The 24,053-nt window shown below is 40.2% G+C and overlaps 1 protein-coding gene and 1 non-coding gene across 2 annotated transcripts in view; one reads left to right on the top strand and one right to left on the bottom strand.

Annotated features, from left to right (window-relative positions):
* The window catches only part of Iars1 (isoleucyl-tRNA synthetase 1), a 72,270-nt gene that overhangs the window by 6,183 nt on the left and 42,034 nt on the right, over positions 1 to 24,053 (bottom strand). Inside the window, 12 exon segments of the mRNA XM_020161104.2 lie at positions 5,570 to 5,675; positions 6,530 to 6,706; positions 7,632 to 7,727; positions 10,175 to 10,287; positions 12,957 to 13,131; positions 14,942 to 15,025; positions 15,279 to 15,381; positions 15,760 to 15,881; positions 17,029 to 17,106; positions 18,378 to 18,469; positions 21,814 to 21,934; positions 23,825 to 23,969. Coding sequence (XP_020016693.2) covers positions 5,570 to 5,675; positions 6,530 to 6,706; positions 7,632 to 7,727; positions 10,175 to 10,287; positions 12,957 to 13,131; positions 14,942 to 15,025; positions 15,279 to 15,381; positions 15,760 to 15,881; positions 17,029 to 17,106; positions 18,378 to 18,469; positions 21,814 to 21,934; positions 23,825 to 23,969 — 1,412 coding nt within the window.
* On the top strand, positions 12,106 to 12,246 carry LOC141415977 (small nucleolar RNA SNORA15). Its single transcript, XR_012440917.1, has one exon. It is a non-coding gene; the product is annotated as a small nucleolar RNA SNORA15 (small nucleolar RNA).

The raw sequence follows: 24,053 nt of genomic DNA, 5'->3' as shown, positions 1-24,053 counted from the left end.
AGTATAGAATCTTCCGGGTCTGTTTTATACTCAGCATCAGTCGCTGAAGATTCAAGTAAGTTACTGCATTAATAACAGATGTTACTTTTCATTGCTGAGCAATGTTGCATGGTGTAAGTGTGTATAAGTGTACTGGTTTAACACTTTACCTGCTTCAGAACATCTGGATAGCCTCTCATTTTGGACTATTATGAACACAGCTATGGTAAACACTGACATAGAGGTCATTTTGTGAACACAGGCTTTCAGATCTCTGGGATAAACAGCTAGGAGTACAATTGCAGAGTCCCTGTGCAAGGCACATGCTTAGTTTTTTGGTTTTAATTTTTTTAGGGGCTAGGGGTTAAACCCAGGCCCTTGTACATGCTAAGCAAGCACTCTACCACTGAGGTACAGCCATAGTTCACGTTTGTTTTTTACAACACTGCTAAGTGTTTGCCAAAGTGGCCTTACCATTTTACATTCCCACCAGCGATACATGAGATCGAGTTTCTCTGTAGCCTGTCCAATATTTATCTCAGTCATCTTCACAGGTGTACATATGCACCTAATTGTGGTTTTAATTTATAGTTCCCTAATGGTTAATGATGTTGGATATTTTCATGTACATTTCTGCATATTCTCTTCGGTAAATGTTTGCATCTTTTCCCTATTTTCTAATTGGATTGTACTTTTCTGTTGAGTTTTAAGAGATCTTTATACACAGATTCATTCTTTATTGGATATGTTATTTATAAAGATTTCCAAGTCTGTAGCTTGTTTTTCATAGTATCTTTTTCAAGGCAAACCTTTTTAATTTTGATGAAGTTCAACAGATCAACTTTTCCTTTTATGGACAGTGTGTTTAGTGGCAAGACTAAACTTTTCACCCAAATGCAAAATCTTTTTTTTTTTTTTTTTTTTTTTTGGCAGCATGGGAGTTTGAACCCAGCGTCTCATGCTTGTTCCACCAGTCTTGTTTTGTACTGGGTATTTTCAAGATAGAGTTTCACAAACTATTTCTGGGGCTGGCTTCAAACCACGATACTTCTGATTTCTGCCTCCTGAGTTGCTAGGATTATAGGCATGAGCCACTGATGCCCAGTCCAAATGAAAAATCTTAAGTCTTTCTCCACAAATACATGTAGAAAACTTTGGCCATCTGAACAGGTAACCTTAATTTATTTCACCTGCTGGAAATATAATTTTAATCTAGCTATCCTAATAAAACTAGTTTTATATTTTGGCACCTAACATGTGGCAGACATTTTAGAATGAAAACAATAACGTGCTCTGTCTCTATGCTTATGTACACCTATGTAGGTGACATGGGTAATCTGCTAAATAATATTATTAGCTTAATAAATGATTATCTCCTCAAGAGTCAACATTAAATACAATGCAGACGAAGAACCTTTAAATTCCACTAGTTGAGTAAGTTTATGTTACCTCTACTAGGTGTTGAAGGTTATAGAATTATGAATTTAACCTAAGAGCTAATGTGCAAGAGAAAGTGCAGTGTCCACTTCTTTCTGTAACCAAGCATAGCAGTAAACAAAAAACCATGTATTTAACCTAGAATTCCTGCTTTTGTGATGCACATGATGCAAAAGTAGTTAACAGGGCAGTAAGATGATGATGGCTAGCTTTGTTTTATGTTTTGTTACATCTACTTAAGAATAGATCCCTAAATACCTTTAGTAATTTACAGTCTGCTTTTCTAATAAATTAAATGGTGAATATTCATCGAATAGCTAGATAATTCCCAAATAAGATAAAATACTGATTAATAGTTGAAAACAAACTTTTCCACTTTTGGCTTATTCCAGAAGAACTAAAGATATGTGGGTTTGTTAGCAAATATTCCCTGTGTCACTCTGAAAGTTGTGCTATGAGAAGAACATGTTTCTAGAAATGATGATTCACAGATTTGTGAGTTTACAGAATGAAGACATGACAGTAAAACAAAAATCAATGAAACAACTCCATAGCCAGAAAATTAAGACCTGATTTTGGTAAGTGAAGGATGTGTTTTGTTAAAGGAAAAAGGAAGAGCACTGGACAAAGCTAAATGTACGTGCAAGCCCCTGAGTTCAAGCCCCAGTACCATAAAAAAAAATTTTTATGCTAGGTACTGGTGGCTCACATCTATAATCCTGGCTCCTCAGGAGGCAGAGACACTATATCAAGAATACCCAACACAAAAGAGAGCTGGCAAAGTGGCTCAAGCCTGCCTAGTAAGCTTGAGGCCCTGAGTTCAAACTCCAGTACCACCAAAAAAAAAAGAAAAGAAAAAAAATTTATGTGCTATAAAACTGGCCAATATTTGAATGAACTTAGTTATAAGTTATTAGAAATGATTAATATCAGAAGTACATTGGCACAAAGTTTTCTTAAAGCGTATTAGCCTCCTCTTGCTTTATATCTGATTACTTGAGAAAAAAGAATCCTCTCCATTAAAAGAACAAAGGTTTTCCTACCTGTGCACTATTCTGAATTTCCTTTAAAGTCTTTTATCACTCGGGTTAAATAAATGATTATGGTTTTGCAATGTCCTATAATCCTACATAATCAAGTGTTTTAAACCTTCATTGATTTCCCCAAATCATAATACACTACTTAGACGTATGTAAAACTGTATGGGTAGCACTGTTAAATAGGAAATGACGTTTAACCTTCTTTGAGTTATTCTTGTGTAGCTCTATCATGAATATGTGTTCCAGAAATTGTATGAAATTTGAAAAATTTTTTTTTTCTTTCTTTTGGTGGTACTGGGGATTGAACCCAGGGCCTCCAAGTGTTCTACTACTTGAGCTATGCCCCCAGCCCCTGCACAGAACTTTCCAGTATAGGAATGCTGATGCTATGATGTAGCTAAGAAGTTATTAGAAAACGAGTTTTGTGCATGGAGCATCCCTAGTGCAATCTCCAGGGATAAAAGAACACGCTTTGCTGGATGTCATACGGCAGGTGTTAAAATTGTTGGGTTAGTGTGTTAATGCCAAAAAAACCCAGGAAACAATTCAGCTAATGTCAATGCCTCTTTGTATTCCCATTGAGAGTCACCGTGAAATCCCAAAGGAAGAGTGGGAAGCTGCTCAGTGCTACTTATTTACCTGTACTTGCTGAAAGGAACAAAGGTAATTAATAATGCAGTAGTTACCAAATACGGAGTCTTTCCGCATGATGCCTACAAGAGGTATGATTCCATGCACTATGTACTCATATCTACATGGGTGCAAGAAATTCCTTGTGTAATGTTATTGGATTAAATCTAGTAAGCTCTTTTTACACTAAATGTGGTTACATATCCTTATAGCACACCGTAAAGGGCCCTCCAAACCTATGGGCAAATACATTTAACTGACCCATGCTTAAATGTCACTCAGGGTCAGTAGAGAATTTGCTTTTCCTATTCTGCCCTCTCATTAGTTTAGATCTTCTACCTGGTCTGGCTCCCCTGAGGCAGGAGGATGAAAAATTCAAGGTCAGCCTAGGCTACACAGTGAGACTCTGCCTCAAAAAACCAAAAACAGAAATTTATTTCATAGGGTTCTAAAGACAGAGACGTTCAAGATCAAGACTTCAGCAGATCTGGTACCTGGTGGGAATCCTTTTCCTAATTCTTGCTGTGTTCTCACATGATGGAAAGGGTGACTAGCTTTCTCCAGTGTCTTTTATCCTATTCACAAGGGGTCCTGCTCTCATCACTGCCCAGAGTTCCCATTTCCTAATATGGGGGCTAGAATTCTAGATAAGAATTGGGGGTAGAAGGCAAACATTCAGCTGTAGCACTCAGCTTCTTGAATCTGTAGGTTTATGTTTTAGCAACTTTAGATTTTGACCATTACCTTTGGATATCTTTTCATTGCTATCTTCTTCCTGACTAGCATGTTAACCTTTTCTTATTTGTTCCACAGGTTCTTGAGGCTCTGTTCATTTTTTAAACTGCTATTCAGAATGGGTAATTTCTATTGGTCTATCTTCTAGCTCATGGGTCTTTCCTTTTTCTATTTTGATATTGAACCCCTGCACTGTTTTATAAATTTTAGTTATATTTTTCAGTTCTAAACTTTCCATTTGATTCTCACTTATTTCTTCTATTTCTTTACTGACAATTTTTATTTTCTGTTCACTTTTATTGTGTGTTACTGATCTTTGAAACATTTGTTATGGCTGCTTTATATTCAGATAAGACTACACAGAGCTAGAATGCAAGCTCTATCTCCACAAAGCACGAGATCAATGCTTCTTTTTTCATTTTTTGGTAGCACTGGGATTTGAAGTCAGGGCCTCATACTCGCCAGGCAGCCACTCTGCCAGCATGGCTGCTTCAAATTCAGTTGGATGATTTAACACTTCGGCCACCCCAGAATTTTCATTTATTGTTTTTTTTCATCAGTTTGAGATCTTCCTAGTTCTTGGTATGATTAGTGATTTTCTATTGAAATCTAGGTACTTTAGATATTACACTATGAGACTGGTTCTTATTTAAGATCTCTACTTTAGCTGACTTTGGCATGATAGTGGCAGAAGAAAGGAGGACACTACCGAGTTACCTCCAGGTGGGAATAGCTAAATTCAGGTTCACTATCAAGTCTCCACTGACAACCAGCTTAGGACTCCTTGTATTATTGCTGAGGATGGTGTGGGGGGAGAGTTTTCACTCTCCTTCCACCAATACCCCCGTGGCCAGGAAGCACAGTGCCTTTTTATTGTTCAACACATGGCCTTCATTGACACTTCAGAGGTTAAGTGGCCTCATTACTGCCAATGCAGTCATGAGTGGGAGGCATGTTTTGTTACTGCATATGGGGATGAAATCAAATTTCCCCTTGTGGTTCCCACTGACTTCACTGGGCAAAGGGCTCATTATTGCCTAGCTAGGATGAAACTCGGTCTTCTCTGATACCACTGTGGCAATGGTGCGGGCTCAAGGATCCTAAGCCTGACAAAGGTGGAAGTTGAAGCTTTCTGCTTGGCCTTTGCTGATGTGGGTGATGGTGGCATGTTTTTTTCCCCCTGTGGTGTTTCGCTAGAGTAGAATGATTATTGCCTAAAAATTTTGTTTTATTAGGTTGCCCATCTCCTGATCCTCTCTCTAGATAGCAGGATTTTGATGACTTTTTTTGGGCAGTACTGAGGTTTTGAAATCAGGGCCTCGCACTTGCTAGGCAAGTGCCTCTACCACTTAAGCCACACTGCTGGGAGGTTTTTTTGAATTTGCTGGCATTTTTAGGCTGCCAGCTATTTAAGGTATAGGTTTGGCATATATGAGACAAAAAAGAAAGTCCAGGGAACACACCATTATTATGTTATTTGGTTTCAAGGTTCCTAACAAGGCAGCTTTCTTCTCTCTACCTTTGAATCTTATGCTTGTTTTTGTAAAGAATGTACAGGGTGTTTATAGATGCATTTAGTGGGTGGAACAGAGGAAAGTGTATCTTCTTCATTTTCCCGTAAGTACAAGCCCATGCACGACAAAAAGGAAATGTTATCCAATTTTGCCAATTCCCTATGGCAGCACTAAAGATTTTCATAGACTTAACTAAAAAATGTCATACAAGCCATGGAACTCATTTATTCTTACCTTGTTCACTGCCATTCACACAAATGTTAAGATTGACATATGCACACGCAGGACCAGGCAGGGACGATCCTTTGGTGAGTGTAATTTCCAGTTCAGACCCCTTTAACTGAACACATTAGTGTATACGATTAATTGTAGCAGCTGACTGCACTGTGCCATACAAGCAAGTACAAACTACTACCTCCTCCTAAGAACAAAAAAAGCTGTAATCTGCATCCCCATTTTCCCTCCTTCTATCTTGTTCTCTTAAAAATGTAAATCTTGGGGGTAGTTGAGTGGCTTAAGTGGTAGAGCACCTGCCTAGCAAGTGTGAGGCCTTGAGTTCAAACCCCGATATATATGCTCATTTTACAAAGTCAAATGAGCATATATGCAAAGTAGAAAATGAAACTAGAAATGCATCCCACCCCATTGAAAAGATAAACAGCTGCTTTTAACCTTTTCTATTCTACTTGTCCCATATAAAGTAGGAATGAGACAAGGAGAAAAGGAATAAAAACTGAAATATATTATAAATGACCTACTTCTGAATTATGAGCCAGTATCTCTATGTCTTGGTATTAGATTTTTATAGTTACTTCTAAAATCCCTAGATGTAAAAACAGGAAATGCTATTACAGTTTTATATACAATCTACTATCATAAAGTTAAATGTTTTTCAAGCCAATTGCTGCTCACTTTTAATAAAAGTGATCAAAATACACATCAACTTTTCTAATTTCAGATGAAACAGGGGCACGTTAGCCATTTTATTTTCTGGCAAATTACACACACCTGCCTGGCTACCTTCCCCTCCCTTCGCCACTTTTAGACTTCCTCTCTCTGAGTAAGGGCAATACTTCAGGACTGAGTATTATACCAATCTCTACTGTGGGCTAGAATATCAAGATGTAACTATATAAACTTAAAGTAAAACCTAATCTGAAATCTTTTAGTAGTTAAACAGAATTTAGAACTCACCTGTATTTGTTCGTGAATAAGGATTTTATCTGATGTAGAAACTGGGTATGGTTTCAAAGGAGCCTTTATGGTGGCAAATATGAACTCTGTGTGGCTTTCAATAACATTATTCAGGTATCTCCCTTCAGATTTCACATTATAATAAACTGTTATTTCATCAGTTGGAACCAGATTGCACTGAAAAAGCATTTAGAAACTTTTAAAAGAACATATTGTTATTCAAAGCTTAAGGTTTTGAGTTGAATAAGGACTGACAATTGCTGAGTCACCACAGAAGAGCATGCCTGTCCATCCCCCTTCAAGTGATCTATAAAAGTAACTAACTGCATGATAGCACATGGTCTACTAGTCTGCTTTGTGCTCGTTTGCCCACTGTTTTTTTTGCAGGGGAGGTGGGGGGAGCAGGTATCTTTTCCTAGTACAATCAGCTCATCATGAATGCTGAAACAAAAGAATGACTGAAAACCTACTCACAATTCTCTCAGCTGGGACATGATACAGAAATACTGTTTCTTGCTGGAGTGGCCTCCTCAGTCCCTGACCCACAGTCTCAAACAACTGGCTTTGGGAGGAAGGCATGGAGGAGCCCTCCTTGCAGTCAGTGTCTCCTGGGCTAAGAGCTTCCTGAGGCTCTCACCTGGTTGGGGGTGTGGTAGTGCCCTTGCTTAGAGGCAATGGGCTCTGTCTTTCTCAGCTATCTAGTGAGGAAAAACCATCTCATTCTGTCCAGATCCAGAAACCTTTCTCCTGAGCTAGAAGCCCTCCCACACTGACTACACCTCTGCCTTCCTCAGAGATGCTTACTGTCATCTCTGATAACCTTCTGTATCAGTCAGAGAGCTATCTATTCAGAAGATAATTTTGTGGGCACTCAAGGGAACTAAAAGGATGGGGAGGGACACAGACTGGCTGAAAGTTCTTGGTCAGAGAAACAAAAAGGAACCACATCCAGCCTATGAGCAAGTAGGGAGGGGCAGGGGCCTGTCTTTCCTGCGGAGCATAATTTGAATGGACAGTTGATCACCAGCCTCTCTTCCACAACAAACAAACAACACAAACACAAGTCCAAAACAGCAACTTATTCTTGAACTAACAAACAAACCTTCTTGCGAAGCTTCTGGATGCGATTGATGACTTCCCGAGCCATACCTTCATCTACCATTGACTGGTCAGGGGTGACATCTAACAGAACTAAAGCCTGTACAAAGAACAGGGCCGATTATGACAATCAAATAAGGAAGAACCTTTCTTTCAAACAAAATAACATAGCATTAAGAAAAATGCTATATAAAATTAAATTCTGTGATTCTATTGTGCAACACAATTTATCACTTTATTAAGCAATAGGATTACAGTAAGTTCATATTATTCCAGGGTTTATGACATGTAATTTTGACCAAGAGTGGTTAAAAACAAATAAATAATTATCAGCCAGATGCTGGTGGCTCATGCCTGCAATTCTATCTACTCAGGGGGCAGAGATCAGGAGGATCAAGGTTCAAAGACAGCCCCAGGCAAATAGTTCATGATACACTCTTAAAAATACCTAACAGAAAAAAAGGACTGATGGAGTGGCTCAAGATGGAATGCCTGCCTAGAAAGTGTGAGGCCCTGAGTTCAAACCCCAGAATTATAAAACAAACAAAGAAACAAAAAAATAATCAAAAGAAATTTCAAAAACAAAAAAATTTATTTAAAAATGTATTAAACAGCTCAGATCTCAAGCCAGTTTCACATTATCGTCAGTTGTGTTGAAATTGTGTGATCTGCTGAGTGTTTCTCTGCCCCTAATTTTGTGAAAATACAGTATGCCTTCCAAAAAAGCAAGGTTAAAAAATATGGTAATCCCCTCAAAGCAAAAAGAGCACATACTGTGAAAATTCTACATTTATTGAAAGGTAGTGTGTCTTTAGTGGACGCTGGACAGTGTTGTGGGAAAAATGAATCAAGCATGGTAGTACAGTCCTCTATGCATTCTGAGCATTTGTGATTTTCCTCAGTGGTGGTCACAGATACTAAGGGTCTGATATAATCCAGTTTCTGTATCATTCAAGTACTTTGTAAACACCTATCCTCTATCTTCAAAGAAAGGTACAGCTTTTTCTTCTTTGTAGAGTGATAGTCACAGGAGATACTGAGCCCCATTTCATGAGTCTTTCACATGACTCTGCCTTTGGACCATATAGTAAACAGCATTAAGTCTTCTGTTAATGAAGAACGACAACCCTGATGCCCCTGGAGCAGCAGACTTTCCCAAACTACAAGTGCAATAAAGACTTCAAAGCAGTCAACTCCAAGGAATTTTCTTGATCCATGATATTTTATTTTTTGGTAGGACTAAGGTTTGAACTCAGGGCTGTCAACCTTGCCGTATGAGAAAAACCTCCAGTCCATTTTGCTCTGGTTATTATGGAGATGGGGTCTTGCTAACTATTTACCCAGACTGACCTAGAACCTTGATCCTTCTGATCTCAGCCTCCCAAAGTAGCTAGGATTACAGGTGTGACCCACCAGCACGTGGCCTCCATGCCCTTTTTGATCCTTTGGTTTGTCAGTATGATTCAAGACATAAATTCTAGAGTAGACCACAACACTTTTTATGTGACTCAGTTTAAATAGCCATTTCTTTTGTCAACCTTGTTTACTTTTCTATATCATCTATTCTGAAGGTTGCTTGTGGAGGCAGTAATAATGGCACCATCACTTCTACTATAAAGCACATAAGAATGAACATCCTCTAAAAATCTTTGTAAATTAGGCACCATCTCTATTTGCCTTTGGGCAAATCAAGAGAACTTAAGAAACTTGCCTCACTTTACAAAGGCATAGAAGGTACTGCCTGAAATGAATAAGCTCAAATTTCAGTACAGCAGGGCCACCATAGCCTGCTGCGTGAACTGTGTGAATGAAGAAACACAGAAGCATCAAAAGACCACTTTTCTTTCAGATGGGACAACTCAGGACACTGCATGCCCTGAAATCAAGGAGGACTACCTACTCTCACTGCTTCTAAGTTCCCCCTCTACCTTTGTGGAATTTTGAACATATCTAACTCAAGTCCCTGTGCAAGGTGACCTTCCATTTATGGAGAAGCCGCTCCACCTACCCCATGCATGCAACATGCTAAACACAGGGCTGCACCAATATCCCCATTCCCACTCAGGAGATCTTGCTAGTAGAAGTCTGGTCAGGACTGAAAAGTGACCCTCTGTTCTATCATGACAAAAATACTCCAGAATTCAAAACAGTCTGCACAATCTTTTCACAGAGAATCTCCTAACAACTCTATACCTTCATCCTAATTCTGGATAGGAGCTTCTCTGAATTTATTTCCACCCAATAACTAATCAGGCAGAATATTAAAGATTGGCTTACTTTTCTATGTTTATGACTGACTTGTTCACTTGTGGGGTTCATTTTTGTGTAATCCAACACTAAGGACAATTACAAGATCACAAAATGCTTATTCAAGCATTATGCATATGTTAAAGACTGGTCCCACAGAAGTTCAATAGAGCCAATTTAAAATGAGTAACTGGTTATTAGTCTTGAGGCAAGCAATCAACACAGTCAGGAAAGGCATGTGTAAAATACTTTCTCCTGTCCATGTCTCTTGGTAAAGAACCTTTAGGGAACAGAAAATACCTGAGTATCTGAGTGTGCTTCAAACTGTGCAGTCCCACCTGAGGCCTGGTCAAAGGTGTACATGAGGCGAATGTCTTCTTCATGCAATTCATGGCCTTCCACAACAATGCTCCCTGTGGGAGAAGCAGATTCTATCACACCCCTCTCGAGATGCCCCACTACCAGTGTATTCTGGTCTTTTTTGATGAAAACTCCACAGCAGAAGAGCTGCCTAGGCAATAAGAGATCATTTTGCTCTGATTCCTAATACTGTTGTGCCAAGGATGTGATAAATTGTTATTAGACTATGTTATGCTGTCCTAAAGACAGTTAAGTCACCCCAATGTTACCCATTTTATATAAATTTGCAGGTCCAAAGTCATGCCAAAGCTAAGAGGCTGCATCAAGAGGTGATTCATATTCACAATATCCAAGTTATGGAAATAGCCAAGATGCCCCACCACTGACAAATGGATTAAGAAAATGTGGTATTTATACACAATGAAATTTTATGCAGCCATGAAGAACGAAATGTTATCATTCGCTGGTAAATGGATGGAATTGGAGAACATCATTCTGAGTGAGGTTAGCCTGGCCCAAAAGACCAAAAATCATATGTTCTCCCTCATATGTGGACATTAGATCAAGGGCAAACACAACAAGCAGATTGGACTTTGAGCACATGATAAAAGTGAGAGCACACAAGGGAGGGGTGAGGATAGGTAAGACACCTAAAAAATTAGCTAGCATTTGTTAACGCAGAGAAACTAAAGCAGATACTGAGGCTAATAGGAAAAGGGGACCAGGAACTAGAGAAAAGGTTAGATCAAAAAGAATTAACCTAGAAGGTAACACCCACGCACAGGAAATTAATGCGAGTCAACTCCCTGTATAGCTATCCTTATCCCAACCAGCAAAACCCTTATTCCTTCCTATTATTGCTTATACTCTCTCTTCAACAAAATTAGAGATAAGGGCAAAATAATTTCTGCCGGGTATTGAGGGGGTTGGGGGGAGAGGGAGGGGGCGGAGTGGGTGGTAAGGGAGGGGGTGGGGGCAGGGGGGAGAAATGACCCAAGCGTTGTATGCACATATGAATAATAAAGCAAAAAAAAAAAAAAGAGGTAATCCATCTCCACCTAAGCACAGAGGAGCAGAGTATGAAATCAAGAAAAATGTAGAGTGAACTTGGCCTTGGGTCTCCCATTCTGGTTATATGACCTTCGTGTTCTACCACCTGCTAGCAGGGTATGATGCAGATGGCATGAGGACAGTGTGAAGTGCTAAGCAACCTGCTTGTTTAGAGCAGGCAGAAACAGCGTGCAGATGGCAGCTGACTGCATGATCCACCACAGGGAAGCACACCATGGTCACTTGTAATTGTCCTCTTGGACTTTAAGCACCAGGCTGTCATTTTTACCTTAGGTCCCTGTGTTCTGAAAACTGCTCTGCTTCCAAAAAGGCTTATTTCAGGAATTTTTGATGCTTTGCTATCTGGTTAAACCTAAACTTGCAACTTGAAGGTCAATCAAATATCAAATAATTTAATATTTTGAGTGGAATTAGTAATGAATCAAGTTTTAGCTGCTATAAACACAAAGTCTATCATATTTAACTCTTCATTAGGCTTTATAATTTTGCTGAGTGGACAAATGTAGCCTTGTCCAAATACGATCAAGATAGGTCTAGATATTTTAGAGTAAGTATGGGTAGAACAGTGAGAAGTTCTACCTTTTACTCTTTAGCAAGAAGTTCTAAACCTTGATGCTAACTCACTGTCCTCTAAAACACTGCAATCTTCTCTTTTGAATATGTCACCTCTAAAAGTCATCCTTTTTTCCCCTCCTTTTTGCCCTTGGGGAACACCATTCCCTGATCATGAAGGCCCAGGGTTCCTGCTTTCTCACTAGGAAGGTCTATTTTCAGGCCTACATGAGCACTTTTAGAATTCAATGGTATCCTAAGTCCATCCATCTGATTCAATAGTTTCTATATAGTCAGGCACCATGCAAAAGTGAAGTCTTCATTTTAAAATGACAATGATAGTATGCTAAGTTTTCCATAGTGTACCATTATTAAAAGTGAATACAAAAAAATAATTTCTATCTATCTACCACACTACAAAATATTTACATGTAAAAAGTATTCATTGCAATGTTATTTATACTATGAATAAACCAGAAACCACCTAAAGCACCATCAATAAAAGAGCTGTTAATAGACATGGTGGCACACTGTAATCCCAGCTACCAGAGGCCAGTTTAAGCAAAGGCACAAGAAAAGCAAAAAGAGCTATAGTAGTAGAGAAGTCACTGATTTCAAAGCCTAGTACTGCAAAAAAAAAAAAAGTTGTAAAAATGTCAATATATATGTGAAGGAAAATTATGTAGCTAGTGAAACAGCGATTTCAAGGATAGATAAAACTGCTTATGTTATAAAGTGAACATGTAAAATAGAAAATGGAAAGAAACAAATAATAACATAAAAGTAAAAGATGAGAAATTTAAAATTAAAGTGTGATTTCCATTTTAATGTCATCTCCATTAAAGCTGTGACTGTAGAGCTATATGTAAGTACAGGGAAAAAGCCAGAATTTTAACAGTGCACCAGCACCAAATAGGCTGCATATTAAATAACAGGAGGCAGGCACCTATCTATGTTAGATGATGTCATTTTAATTTTCTTTCTAAATTAAAATTGAGCAAAAGCTCAATTAAAATTGAGCAAAAGCTCAAATAGGAGCCTCAGTATGGAACAGCCTGGCTCTTGGGCATAAATGGAGCCCTGGTAAGACAACACTCACCGCTCTTCTGGAACTGCTCCAGATCCTCACTGTTCAGCTGCTTGATGGCCATCATTACTGCTTTGAAGGCTCCCTTCAGACGCTTCCCAAGGACCATGTGATCTGGCTCTGCCCTTAGGCGAATGCCATACTTGTTTTTATCAGTAGACAGTGTCACTTTTCGAACATTTAATTCCTTTAGTGAGTGCCAAAAAGAAAACCAAAATGTGAGAAAAGAAAACCTAAATCCACATGAAAACATGTACATGAACGTCCACAGCAGTACTGTAACTGACAGACCCAATGACAATCCACTGTGAATGGGTAAATGAGATTTGGGATATCTGAGCAATGGAGTATCAACTTGGCAACATGAAGGAATTACACACTGGTACACACTACAACATGATTAATTGTGAGAACACCGTACAAAGTGAAATAAGCCAGACATGCAGGTTGCAAATTTTATGATTCAACTTATATGATGTGCCCATAGTTAAGTAAATCCAGAGGCAGAAGACGGATGGTTGCTAGAGAAGGATTGATCTTACAGAGAAAATACAATGTGAAAGTGGATAGATGCTGGGCTTCTTTTAAGGATGACAAAAATGATCTAAAATGGTGGTGATGGCTGTACAACTCTACAAATATACTTAAAAACCACTGTCTTGTATGGTATGACGAAAATGTCTCTCATCAAGACTGATCTGAAAGAGGGTTACAGAAATAAAAATTCTGAACTGCACAAGCAATTTCAGAGCACTATGATTAACTATCAGTCAACCAGAAGACTCTAAATTTCATACCCTTTTGCGCTAGTGACAGAGTCCCCATGCAGCAGGGAGTAGTGATGACAGACTAGGACATATGAAATCGGGGTGCCACGAGTGTAGATTGAGACATAACAGGGGGACATCTAGTTTTGTCACTATATTTAACTATTAATTAATACCATTATAAGAGATCAGATATTTTATTTTTTAAAAATTCTATTTCAAATATAATAAAAAAAATTCTATTTCTACACATATGTATAGGCAATAATTTTAGAATGTATAATCCAACTTTTGCTGGTTTCTAATGTTTGTCTGAAATTCTCAAGTAATTCAAAACCAAATACAGAAATCATCTTTTTCTACAATAATGTATTTAAATACTACCTGTGAAAAAACTAAAAATGAAATTAAATACATATGTCTGAGAGGACAACTGACACTATAGTTTAATCTTATGACCCTCAAACTCCACTTCTGAAATCTATCCAACATCCATACACTGAACTATGCACAAAGATATACACACAATGTTTGCATGTGATGGGAAACCTAAATTTTCAACAATAGGAGACTATTTAAATAAATTATGAAGTAGTCAGAAAATGAACACTAAGCAGATGACCAAAAGATATACAATAAAATAGAAAGTTAAAGCCTATCTATATGATGTTAGGTATGCAGAAAGAAACAGGAATGGGAATGTAAAGTATACGTATGTATACATGATGGGAAATGAGACCCAGAGAGGGCGAGAGGACCCTTACACAAGGCACATGCTAAGCTAGGTTTCACCATTACAGTATGTGGCCACTTGTTACTTGCATCATTTGAAGGAAGAAAGGTTTTTTTTGTTAATTACCAAAAAGTTCTTTGGGGAAGAGAAGTGAGTAAGGATAATAAATGAAAGGTAAAGAACTCATTGAATATGAATTTTTTTTTATTGGTGGTACTGGTGCTTGAACTCAGGGCTTCATACTTGCTAGACAGGCACTCTACCATTTGAGCCACCCCACCAGCCCAACTGAGGTTTTTTTTTTTTAAAGAATTACAATTGTAGTTTGAAAACTTAAGATGATTCCAAAGAATAAAATTTCATGGGTGGCTATATTTCATTGGTTATTATGTATATACTGATTTATAAAAGAAAAAGAACTTTACTGAGGAATATTCATCAAAGTAATATCAAAGAAAAAAATCTGGGCCCCAAAACAGACACATCATTTACATTACCTCAATGATATACTTCTCCAAAGATTTGATATCTTTAAGAGCTTCTGGGTCTTGATGGATAATCACAATTTCTTTCAAAGGATACTAGGAAGAAAAGGGAGGAGAAAGTTCCACTTAAGCAGCCAGCCCTTCAAACCACAGAAAAATGGAATGCCAAATGGATACCTGACACCAAGCCCCAGACTTAGTAAGGCTAAACTAGTAACGAGTCCTTCATGCCCTTACTACAGAAAGGAAAAAAAATGCCATTGCTGGAAGCTTTGTACATTTAAAAAAGCATTCCAAAGACATAATCACTTAGATCTGTGCCTTGTAAAATCTAAATAAAATGTCAAACCTTTATTGGAATAGTTTTGCGATCTCGGATCACTCTCCCAAGCTCAATCACAGACTGCATTCTAGAAACAGCACTCTCAGTTTTCTTGTCAATCAGTTCCTCTCTGGTCGGCAGAGGCAGGAATAGGAAAGAGATGAAATTTAAAAGATGAAAATCCAAACAATAGTTATGCTTAAGTGAGAAAGAGATGGCACCTAGGCAAGGACATCACTCAGGCCCTGCCTTGAGGGGCACAATGAGCTCACCTGCCATAGTGCTTCAGATGGGTTCCACACCCAGCATCCCTTCTACCACTTACCAAGACAGGCCCCATCCTGGAGACCAAGGAGAAGCTACACCAGCTTAGTTGGGGTGAGGGGCACAGAGGGCTGAAGCAGGAACTGCCTGCTCTCCCATTCCTTCCCTGGGAGCTTGGGCCCCCACATGCAGCTTGCCTGCCTTCCCACATCCTAGGTGAGGCTTATCTCTATGTGATTCCTACCGAACACGTGGCAGCATGAGGTAGTGGATGCTGAGTGTATCCTTGTCCTGGACAGTAGCAGGGTCAATCAGCAGCTTTAGATTCTGGTACATCAATTCAGTGAGAAATGGTGTGTAGGGGGCCTGTATGAGGACCGAAGACACCATGTCATTTATACAGAGCCATCACCAGCTGATCTCACACTGAGAAACGGTAACCAGTCACTTTAGAGAACGTCACAGTAATCTGCACAGGCACGGTCACTGGATTACTAAACATTTCTCAAAGAGAAATGACCTCATATTTATGAAGCACAGTAGTAGGGCCACAGCTAGAGGACCCGAAACATATTTAGACTTTTGGATGTCCAAAAAATAGGAGCCCCTGAACAAATACCAGTCAAGTCAGTATGTGTGGAAGACCGAACATCTGAAACTCCAGAAACCTCATCTGTAAACTGGGGAAAATACCACCTGCCTCACAGGATACAGGTGAATGAAGTCAGGTGTGGGAGGCACCAAGCACAGCACCTTACACAAGGCAGATTCTCCTTCTGCGAATGTTATGGAAGAAATAGTTTTGTAACATATTGGAGTACAACAGGATACAGGAAATTAAGGTTGCAGCCTTCTCACTTGTGAATTATTTCATTAATAGTTTAACTGATAGTCACTTGTTTCAAACAATTACTTGTACATTTTTCCTTCACTGCTAAGATTAGAATCTTACAACATACTTGTTCAGTTAGATAAGAGTTCAGGAACCTCCTGGCCACTCATAATTATGGAATCCACATTAAGATAATGTATGTCTTACCTCTCTAACTGTAGATCCTTATCTAACTGCAAGAATCCTGACACTTACTGTACTACAATAACTAATAATATACTATTTCTTAGCCCTTACTTGACATGTATGAGCTAGTAAGATTTCTGAAAAGAAACTAGAAATACGAGCCTTTTTTTTTTTTTTGGTGGTACTGGGGTTTGAACTCAGGGCTTTGTACTTGCAAACCAGGTGCTCTACTCCTTGAGGCATACCTCCCATCTATTTTGCTCTGGGTTTTTGGAGATGGGGTCTTGTGAACTATTTGCCTAGGTTGGCCTTGAACCACAATCTTCCTGAGTTCAGCCTCCCAAGTAGCTAGGATTACAGATGTGAACCCCTGGTGCCTGGATGTGAGCTGCCTTAATACTTCTACACAGAATAGATAGATGTAAGTGGATGTCTACAGCTTTACAGCTTGCAGCCCAGAGCCACTGAGTTTCAGAAAGGTGCCAAGCATCTCACCATCAATCTGCACAGAGAAAGCAGGACACTAAACAAGGTCTCCAGAGCCATAACACAATCCTCCATCCCATTTTCACCCTAGTGAATAAAAAAGAAACAAATATTAAACATAGTAAATTGCTAAAAGAAAAAAGAAGGGGGGGAGGTGTTTGCAGGCATGTCTGAAGTGGTAGAGTGCCTGCCTAGCAAGCACTAGGCCATGAGTTCAAACCCCAGTACCACAAAAAACTGAAACCTAACAAATGAACTGCTAAAAATATATGTATATTATAAAAATAAATAAACTGTTTATTTAAAAAAGGCAACATATAGAGAGCATGCAAAAGAGACAAAGTAGAAGACAGAGCAAGGAGAAATGGCCACAACCACTAACTGCCTGAGGTCATGCCACCATGGTGGCTATGCAGGGCAGTGAGGGAGGCCAAAAGGGACACTTGTCTGCTATCCCCTGACCATCTCTCCCTTGTGGCCCAGTATATAGGGAGTGGTTTCCTAACCAGAATGTGAAGAAGACTGACTGTGGATCTGAAGGGTGAGAGTAGAATGGATTTGCATACAATAGATAGAAATAGCTACTGACAGAAAATTCAGAAGTACCTATAGGTGAAATTTCTAAAAGCATATATGGTGTGCTTAATTCATTAAAGAAAAAAATGTAAAGATAACAAAAAAGAAAAGAAAAGCCAACCACAGTTAACTCACCCAGAGATAACTACTATAAACATCTTGGTATATGCCCTTCTAGATATGTGTACATAATAAATATGAGTGTACTTAACATACATTAGCCAAAATGAAATTATAGTTATGCTTCAGATTTTTATCACTAACAAGTTGTAAAACAGGACTAATGGGTGGTGGGAACCCTCAACTGGCCTGCACTGAGGATGCTATCACTCCCTGAGTTGGGCCACTGTTAAGTCATGAGACCAGGGCTCAGGCTATGCACATCCTAAACTCGCAACAGCTAAGGAAGTGTTTTGCAGACAGCAGACACTTGGTAAATAACTGTGTCTCTAGGGAGTAAAAGCAAGATCACAGCTACACCTGACAATATCTGTAAACTCTAAGCAGTCTGCTCAGTTTACTCCTACATGGAGTAAACTTTCTCCCCAGTATGACATGTCTACAATTGTGTTGTGAAAATACACAAAATGATTTCTAGAACTTATAGGTCCCTGTCTATCAAATGACAACCAACAATTAATATAAAGGGAAAAGAAAAAGAAAGCTTCAACAACAGCTGTTAACAAAGTTGCTATTTTTCCTTTAGGCTGTTCTCATTTTCCTTCTTGCATTTCTCCTCTCAAACTACATACACTCTGCTCTTCCCACCACCATGTTCTTACCTTCAATCTTCTGCGGTTCATTCTGACGTACCAATTGGTCAGAATGTCTACAAACTTGACCAGGCGAGGGACCACAGTATAAAGCCTATAAGCTAGAAGTGAGAGAATCAGTCAAGCAGCCTGTGCCAGGCCTTGGGGTGAGAGGAGGGCTGGACACAATAAAGAACGAGCAGCCCATTCTGTGTAGGGAGCTCCACTCACTTAAGGTGATAACGAGAATCAGAATAAAATAATCACAAATGACTCATTTCCTGAAAATGCACTACACAGCAGCCAAGGTGTTTAGGGGTACACACAAAATGAGAGAGCCATATGCAAGCCCACAAGGTCTGTGTGGCTCAAAGCCTGACCACACATGACTCTGGGAAGCATGGTGCACGTGGAACTGTGCAATATGGGCGCACCACAAAGCCCAGCTTCTTTGCACTCTACTACCTTGTTTCTCAACTAAACAGCAGAAAGCTTGAATCAGATGCTGAGAGGCAAAGCCCAGGCCAGTGCTGCTCAACCAGGAGCCATTTTGCTCAGAAGAAATCTGGCAATGCCTAAGGAGACATTTTGGGTTATCTCAATTTATGGGGTGGGGAAGGGTGCTACCAGCAACTACAGAGGGGACCTGAAGATGCTTCTCAACATCTTACAATATGCAGCACAAATCCTACCAAAAAGAATGATCTGGCCTGATCTGTTGGTAGTGCTACTGTTGAGAAACTGGCATAGGCTGTTAGCAAAGTAGAACAGATTTTCTAGAGGGTTAAAATAGACAAGGAAAGAAAGCTAAAGGTAGCAGTTGACAGAGAAAGGTCTTTTGATGTGTTAGAAGGATTTGAAAGCCAGGCACCAGTGGCTCATGGTTTGAAGTCAGGGTGGGTAAACAGTTAACAAGACCCTATCTGCTGGCAGAGTGGCTCAAGTGGTAGAGTGCCTGCCTAGCAAGCGCAGGACTCTTAAGTCCCAGCACTGCAAGAAGGATTTGAAGTGAGGAACTCAAGAGATTCTGATCCAATCTTATTTGAGGCAAGGCTTATTTTAAGAATTTTCTCTTTCTCCTCGCCTTTAGCTAAAGCTCTGCTGCACAACACTAAAAATAAAAAGAACAGGACCTCTGGGCGCCGGTGGCTCACACCTATAATCCTAGCTACTCAGGAGGCAGAGATCAAGAGGATCATTATTTGAGGCAAGGCTTATTTTGAGAATATTTTCTTTCTCCTCGCCTTTAGCACAACACCAAAAAGAAAAAGAGAAAGACCACTGGGCACCAGTGGCTCATGGCTGTAATCCCTGCTGCTCAGGAGGCAGGGAATAGGAGGATCTCAGTTCAAAGCCAGTCCAGGCAAATAGTTCTCAAGATCCTATCTCAAAAAACCCTATCACAAAAAATTGGGCTAGTGGAGTGGCTCAAGGTGAAGGCCCTGAGTTCTGCAAAAAAAAAAAAAAAAAAAGGAACAAGACCAAAATTTATAAATAAACCTAATTTATATTAGTGAGAAGTATCCAGTGAATGTTAATGAGGCTCCTGGTCTGAGCTAATGAGGTGAGAAGTTGCAAGGGCGGGGCTGATCTGTGTTGTGGTTCACAAAGAGCAGAACTCACTCAGAGCCAGAGTCACTAGCTGGTCATACACTCCTTGACAGGTGATACTAATGACTGAGGCCAGTCTAAATTATTTCTAGGGTTCACCATACTTTTCACTTTCTGAGAAGCTTGAGTTTCCTACATTCAAGACTCAACTCTTTGTGAGTAAATAGTGCTCAGATGTCATGAACCTGCAAAACACAGGGGCAGCAGCAGGTATTGCTGAGGCCACTAATGTACCTGCAGACTCCCAAAGGATGCTATCACCGCTCTGTGAACTAGGCTCTTTCATGCCCTTGCTGACAAGGGTGCTGCAGGCATGGAGGGGCAGGCCAGCAAAGCTGAGTCCTGAGGTGAGTAGTCTGGGTCAGGAGTTGCTCTCCACATGGTCATGCCTGGCCTCCTGCACACGACTCTTGCCATGTGGCTAGTGATTTCTAATTCCTAGGCAGACTGGCTCTAGTTTAATAGGAAGTAATGGCAGGCTCAGCTTAATGGGATGTAATGCAGCGGCCCAGAGCAACAATCCTGTTTCCCACCTACTTGTGTAACAGCTTGAGCGTCTAGGAAGAGGTGGTGCGCTCCTGGCACTACTGCTCCCTGGCAGAAGTCAGCATTGCATTTGTTTTCATCTTCATTTGTCAATCTGACCAAGGGTCTCACAGTCATGTTCCTCATGCATATTTAACAGGGTGGTAGTATCCCTCAAATGACTGATTTACAGTCCTTTTGTGCCAACTGTAGTGGCATCAACTGCTCGAAGGAGAGCCAAGTACAGGTGACCAGACTAAGCATAGATGCCCCTGACAAACAGGGTGCAGAGAAAGCAGGTTACCTCTTCTGGGGATACATGAGGATCTGTCTCCACCTCTTGCCTTCACTGTGATGCTCAGTTTACCAGATTGTCTGAGGTGTTTAAGACAGTTTCTTACCTGGACTTATGGTTGTGTCTGATACAAAGCTTGAGGAAGCCAACATAATCTATTTTCCTAACCTCTGCCTAAAACTAAACTCACTGTTGTCAGGTAACAAAAATATGGGGAAAAGTCTAGTAAATTATGCTTTTCTGAATTTTTTAATTAATTTTTTAATAGGCAGGGACTATTTAATAATGAAAATAGACCTAACAAGAAATAAAAAAATGCATTAACAAGTACTACTTATTGAGCCCCTATTTCTGCCAGTTGCTTATGTACACCATCGCTAAGCCTTACAATAATCATACCAGGCATTTTGCAGATAGGAAGCTGAGGCTCATAGACCTGAGGGAACTCTCTGGGTAGGGATGGAGTAGTAGAGCTGAATCTTGAACACTTCACACAGGGTTCCCCAGGGCCTTGAAACAAATAATTTTTTCTTCTGTTTTTTAAAGCATTAGTGGAGTTTGAACTAAGAGCCATGCCTTTGATAGGCAAGTGTAAAATTTGAGCCAATCCTCGGACCCTTTTGGCTTTAGCTATTTTTTGGATAAGGCTGGCCTGGATTGCGGTCCTCCAACCTGTGCCTTCCACCTAGCTGGAACTACAGGCTCATGTCACCCACTATGGCCAGATTTATTGGTTGAGATGGGGGCCTCACTAACTTTCTGCCCACTGGCCTTGAAAAGCAATCCTCTGATCTCTGTCTCCCGAGTAGCTGGGATTAAAGGGTGGACCACTGTTCCTAGCCAAAACAAACACCTTTCTGTAACAACAAGCCTTACCAAATCTATATTTGGATATTAAAGGAAACAATTATTTATCGGTTGTTCTACTATCTAAGTTTCTACCATGCTTATAAAGAAAAACAGTTAAAATACCAAAAGAACAGTTACAAAGAAAAGAAACAGTCCTTATCCCTAGGAGGATAGCCCAAGACTCACCTGCCATTTCACTCTCAAAGAACCCCACGAGTGACTGCATGAAGGACAGGATCCACCGGTCTGTGATGTTGGGGCTTTCTCTAACTTTGTTCTCATTGTAGAGAAATTCTATTTCTTCTTCCTATAAAGAGATGATTAATGAAACCTTAATTGCATGGTGGGAAGTTACTGTGAGAGAAATAAACTCTTATATCACTAAATCTGAAAGAAACAGCAAAAACATAAAAACAACCCAGAACCCACTGGTAGTCTAAATTTCTGATATTCAGCAGTATTTTTAAAATTAGCGCTAGCTTGGGACATTAAGTCTTCAGTTAATTATGGTTTTTAAGTAAAATGAAGAAAAGTTTTTGGGGAAAAAAAACCAAAACCAAAACCAAAACAACTACTTCTCTGCCCTAAAGAGTTGACTGTGAAGTGAGAGACATTTGAAATGTTGTGTAGGGTTTAATTACTTCAAGTCTAAGGAAGGAAGGACACACAGCATTGTTCACAACTGAAAATGAGAACTGGGAATTGGTTTCCATGCTTCACAGCATATTTTACTGATGATACTTTACCCTTCCTTCTGCTTTGCAAAAATCCTCCTTGATCCTAAATATCCATTTACCTGTTCCTGCTCTGCAAACCGAACTCACTAGATACCCCATTTTTGCAGGCAGCACCAACAACAGGCTGGCAGAGCAGTGGTAATGTGACTTCTTCCCTACGTTCAAGCACCTCATGGTGGGTAAAGTCTACATCTTTTTTATGCCCAGATGGGCTCCTGTGTGAGCACTTGTGACCCAGCCTATATTCCTGAATTTTATACCATCAGATTTGTAGAGAACAACTGCCTAAGGACTGCTGTCCCTACTTGGCAAAACCATGTGCAGAAGAGGTAGCAGGACTACAAAGAGAGGAATCCTGGGAGCCTGGGAAGATGCTTGTCTTTCTCAATTACCAAAAAGTGGTACCCTAGGAAGACTAATTTAATACACATGTGTTCATTAGTAGAAGAAACTGAACCAAAAAGAGGCACCAGAAGTGAGTGACTGACTGCTGGACTCTGGGACTGCGCTGGTAGGAATCATGCCACACACTCACTCAAAAAGAAGTTACTGGTAGTTTTATTGATAGCTGCTGGGATAAGAAGATGAGCAGGACTGAGCAGGTAGGGGCTCTGACCCTACCTGGGTCTTTTTTTGTTTGGCAGCACTGTGGTTTGAACTCACGGTCTCAGGCTTGCTAAGTGGGCACTCTTACTGCTTGAGCCACTGTGCCAGCTGTTTCTGTGTTGGGTTTTTCAAGATTGGATCTAGGGAACTATTTGCCTGAGGCTGGCTTCAAACTGTAATACTGCTGATCTCTGCCTCATGAATAGCTAGGATTATAGGCGGGAGCCACAGGCACCTGACCTCAAGTGGGTCTTAAAAGCACATACAAGAACATATGCTGGTGATGAAGGTGATGAACCCTGACACTGGGCAGCCGGGGGCAGGGGAGGTGACCCCAGACAAAGGACTTCTCAGGATGGGCTCCCTGGGTCCTCTAAAGGACACATTTACACACATCACAACTGGTGTTCTATATCCTGACAACCCCTCCAGAGCTTCTGTCATAGCCCAATGCTACCCCACAAAATGGCCTTCCCTGACCACGCTCAGCAGTGGCTGACCCTGTCTCCAGGCTCTGCCTTTTCCCTTCACAAGGTGCTGTCTCTGACTCTTGTACTGTCTCCCTCAATTCCACACTTCATCAGTTCCATGACAGTAGGGTCATCTCAGTCAACACAGAATCCCTGCCACCAAGACTTGGCTGATGAAAAAATACATGACACAACTCTTCTACAAAGGAGGCCCATGTCCCACAGGGGACCCCAGATACCTGCTGCACACTCGTGTATGTCCTTCCATGGCTCTGAGATTCCCGCCCTCACCCAACAACAGATGGCAGAAGAACATGGCATTTAAGTCCTGCACCGAGCTCCAACTCATAGCTCAGCACTCACACAGCCCAGTGCAGTACATACCTTGTGGAGTCTGAAGACATTCTGGATGAAGAAGCGGTATGCATTGTACCAGGGGAGCAGCACGTCCTTAAGGACATCCCGCACACCCTCCTCCTTAAAGCGGAGGTTCTCTGCCCTCACCACAGGGGAATTGATCAGATATAACCTAGGAGAGAGAAAATTTACCCAGAAAAGTGATATATTCAGTAAATCAAATGTTACTACTTTACATATTAAGAGACCAAGATTA

The sequence above is a fragment of the Castor canadensis genome, chromosome 13 (assembly GCF_047511655.1).
Source record: "Castor canadensis chromosome 13, mCasCan1.hap1v2, whole genome shotgun sequence".
In the NCBI taxonomy this organism is placed as follows: domain Eukaryota; kingdom Metazoa; phylum Chordata; class Mammalia; order Rodentia; family Castoridae; genus Castor; species Castor canadensis.
The sequence above is the reverse complement of the archived record's forward strand: the minus strand, read 5'-3'. Positions and strand labels throughout refer to the sequence as shown.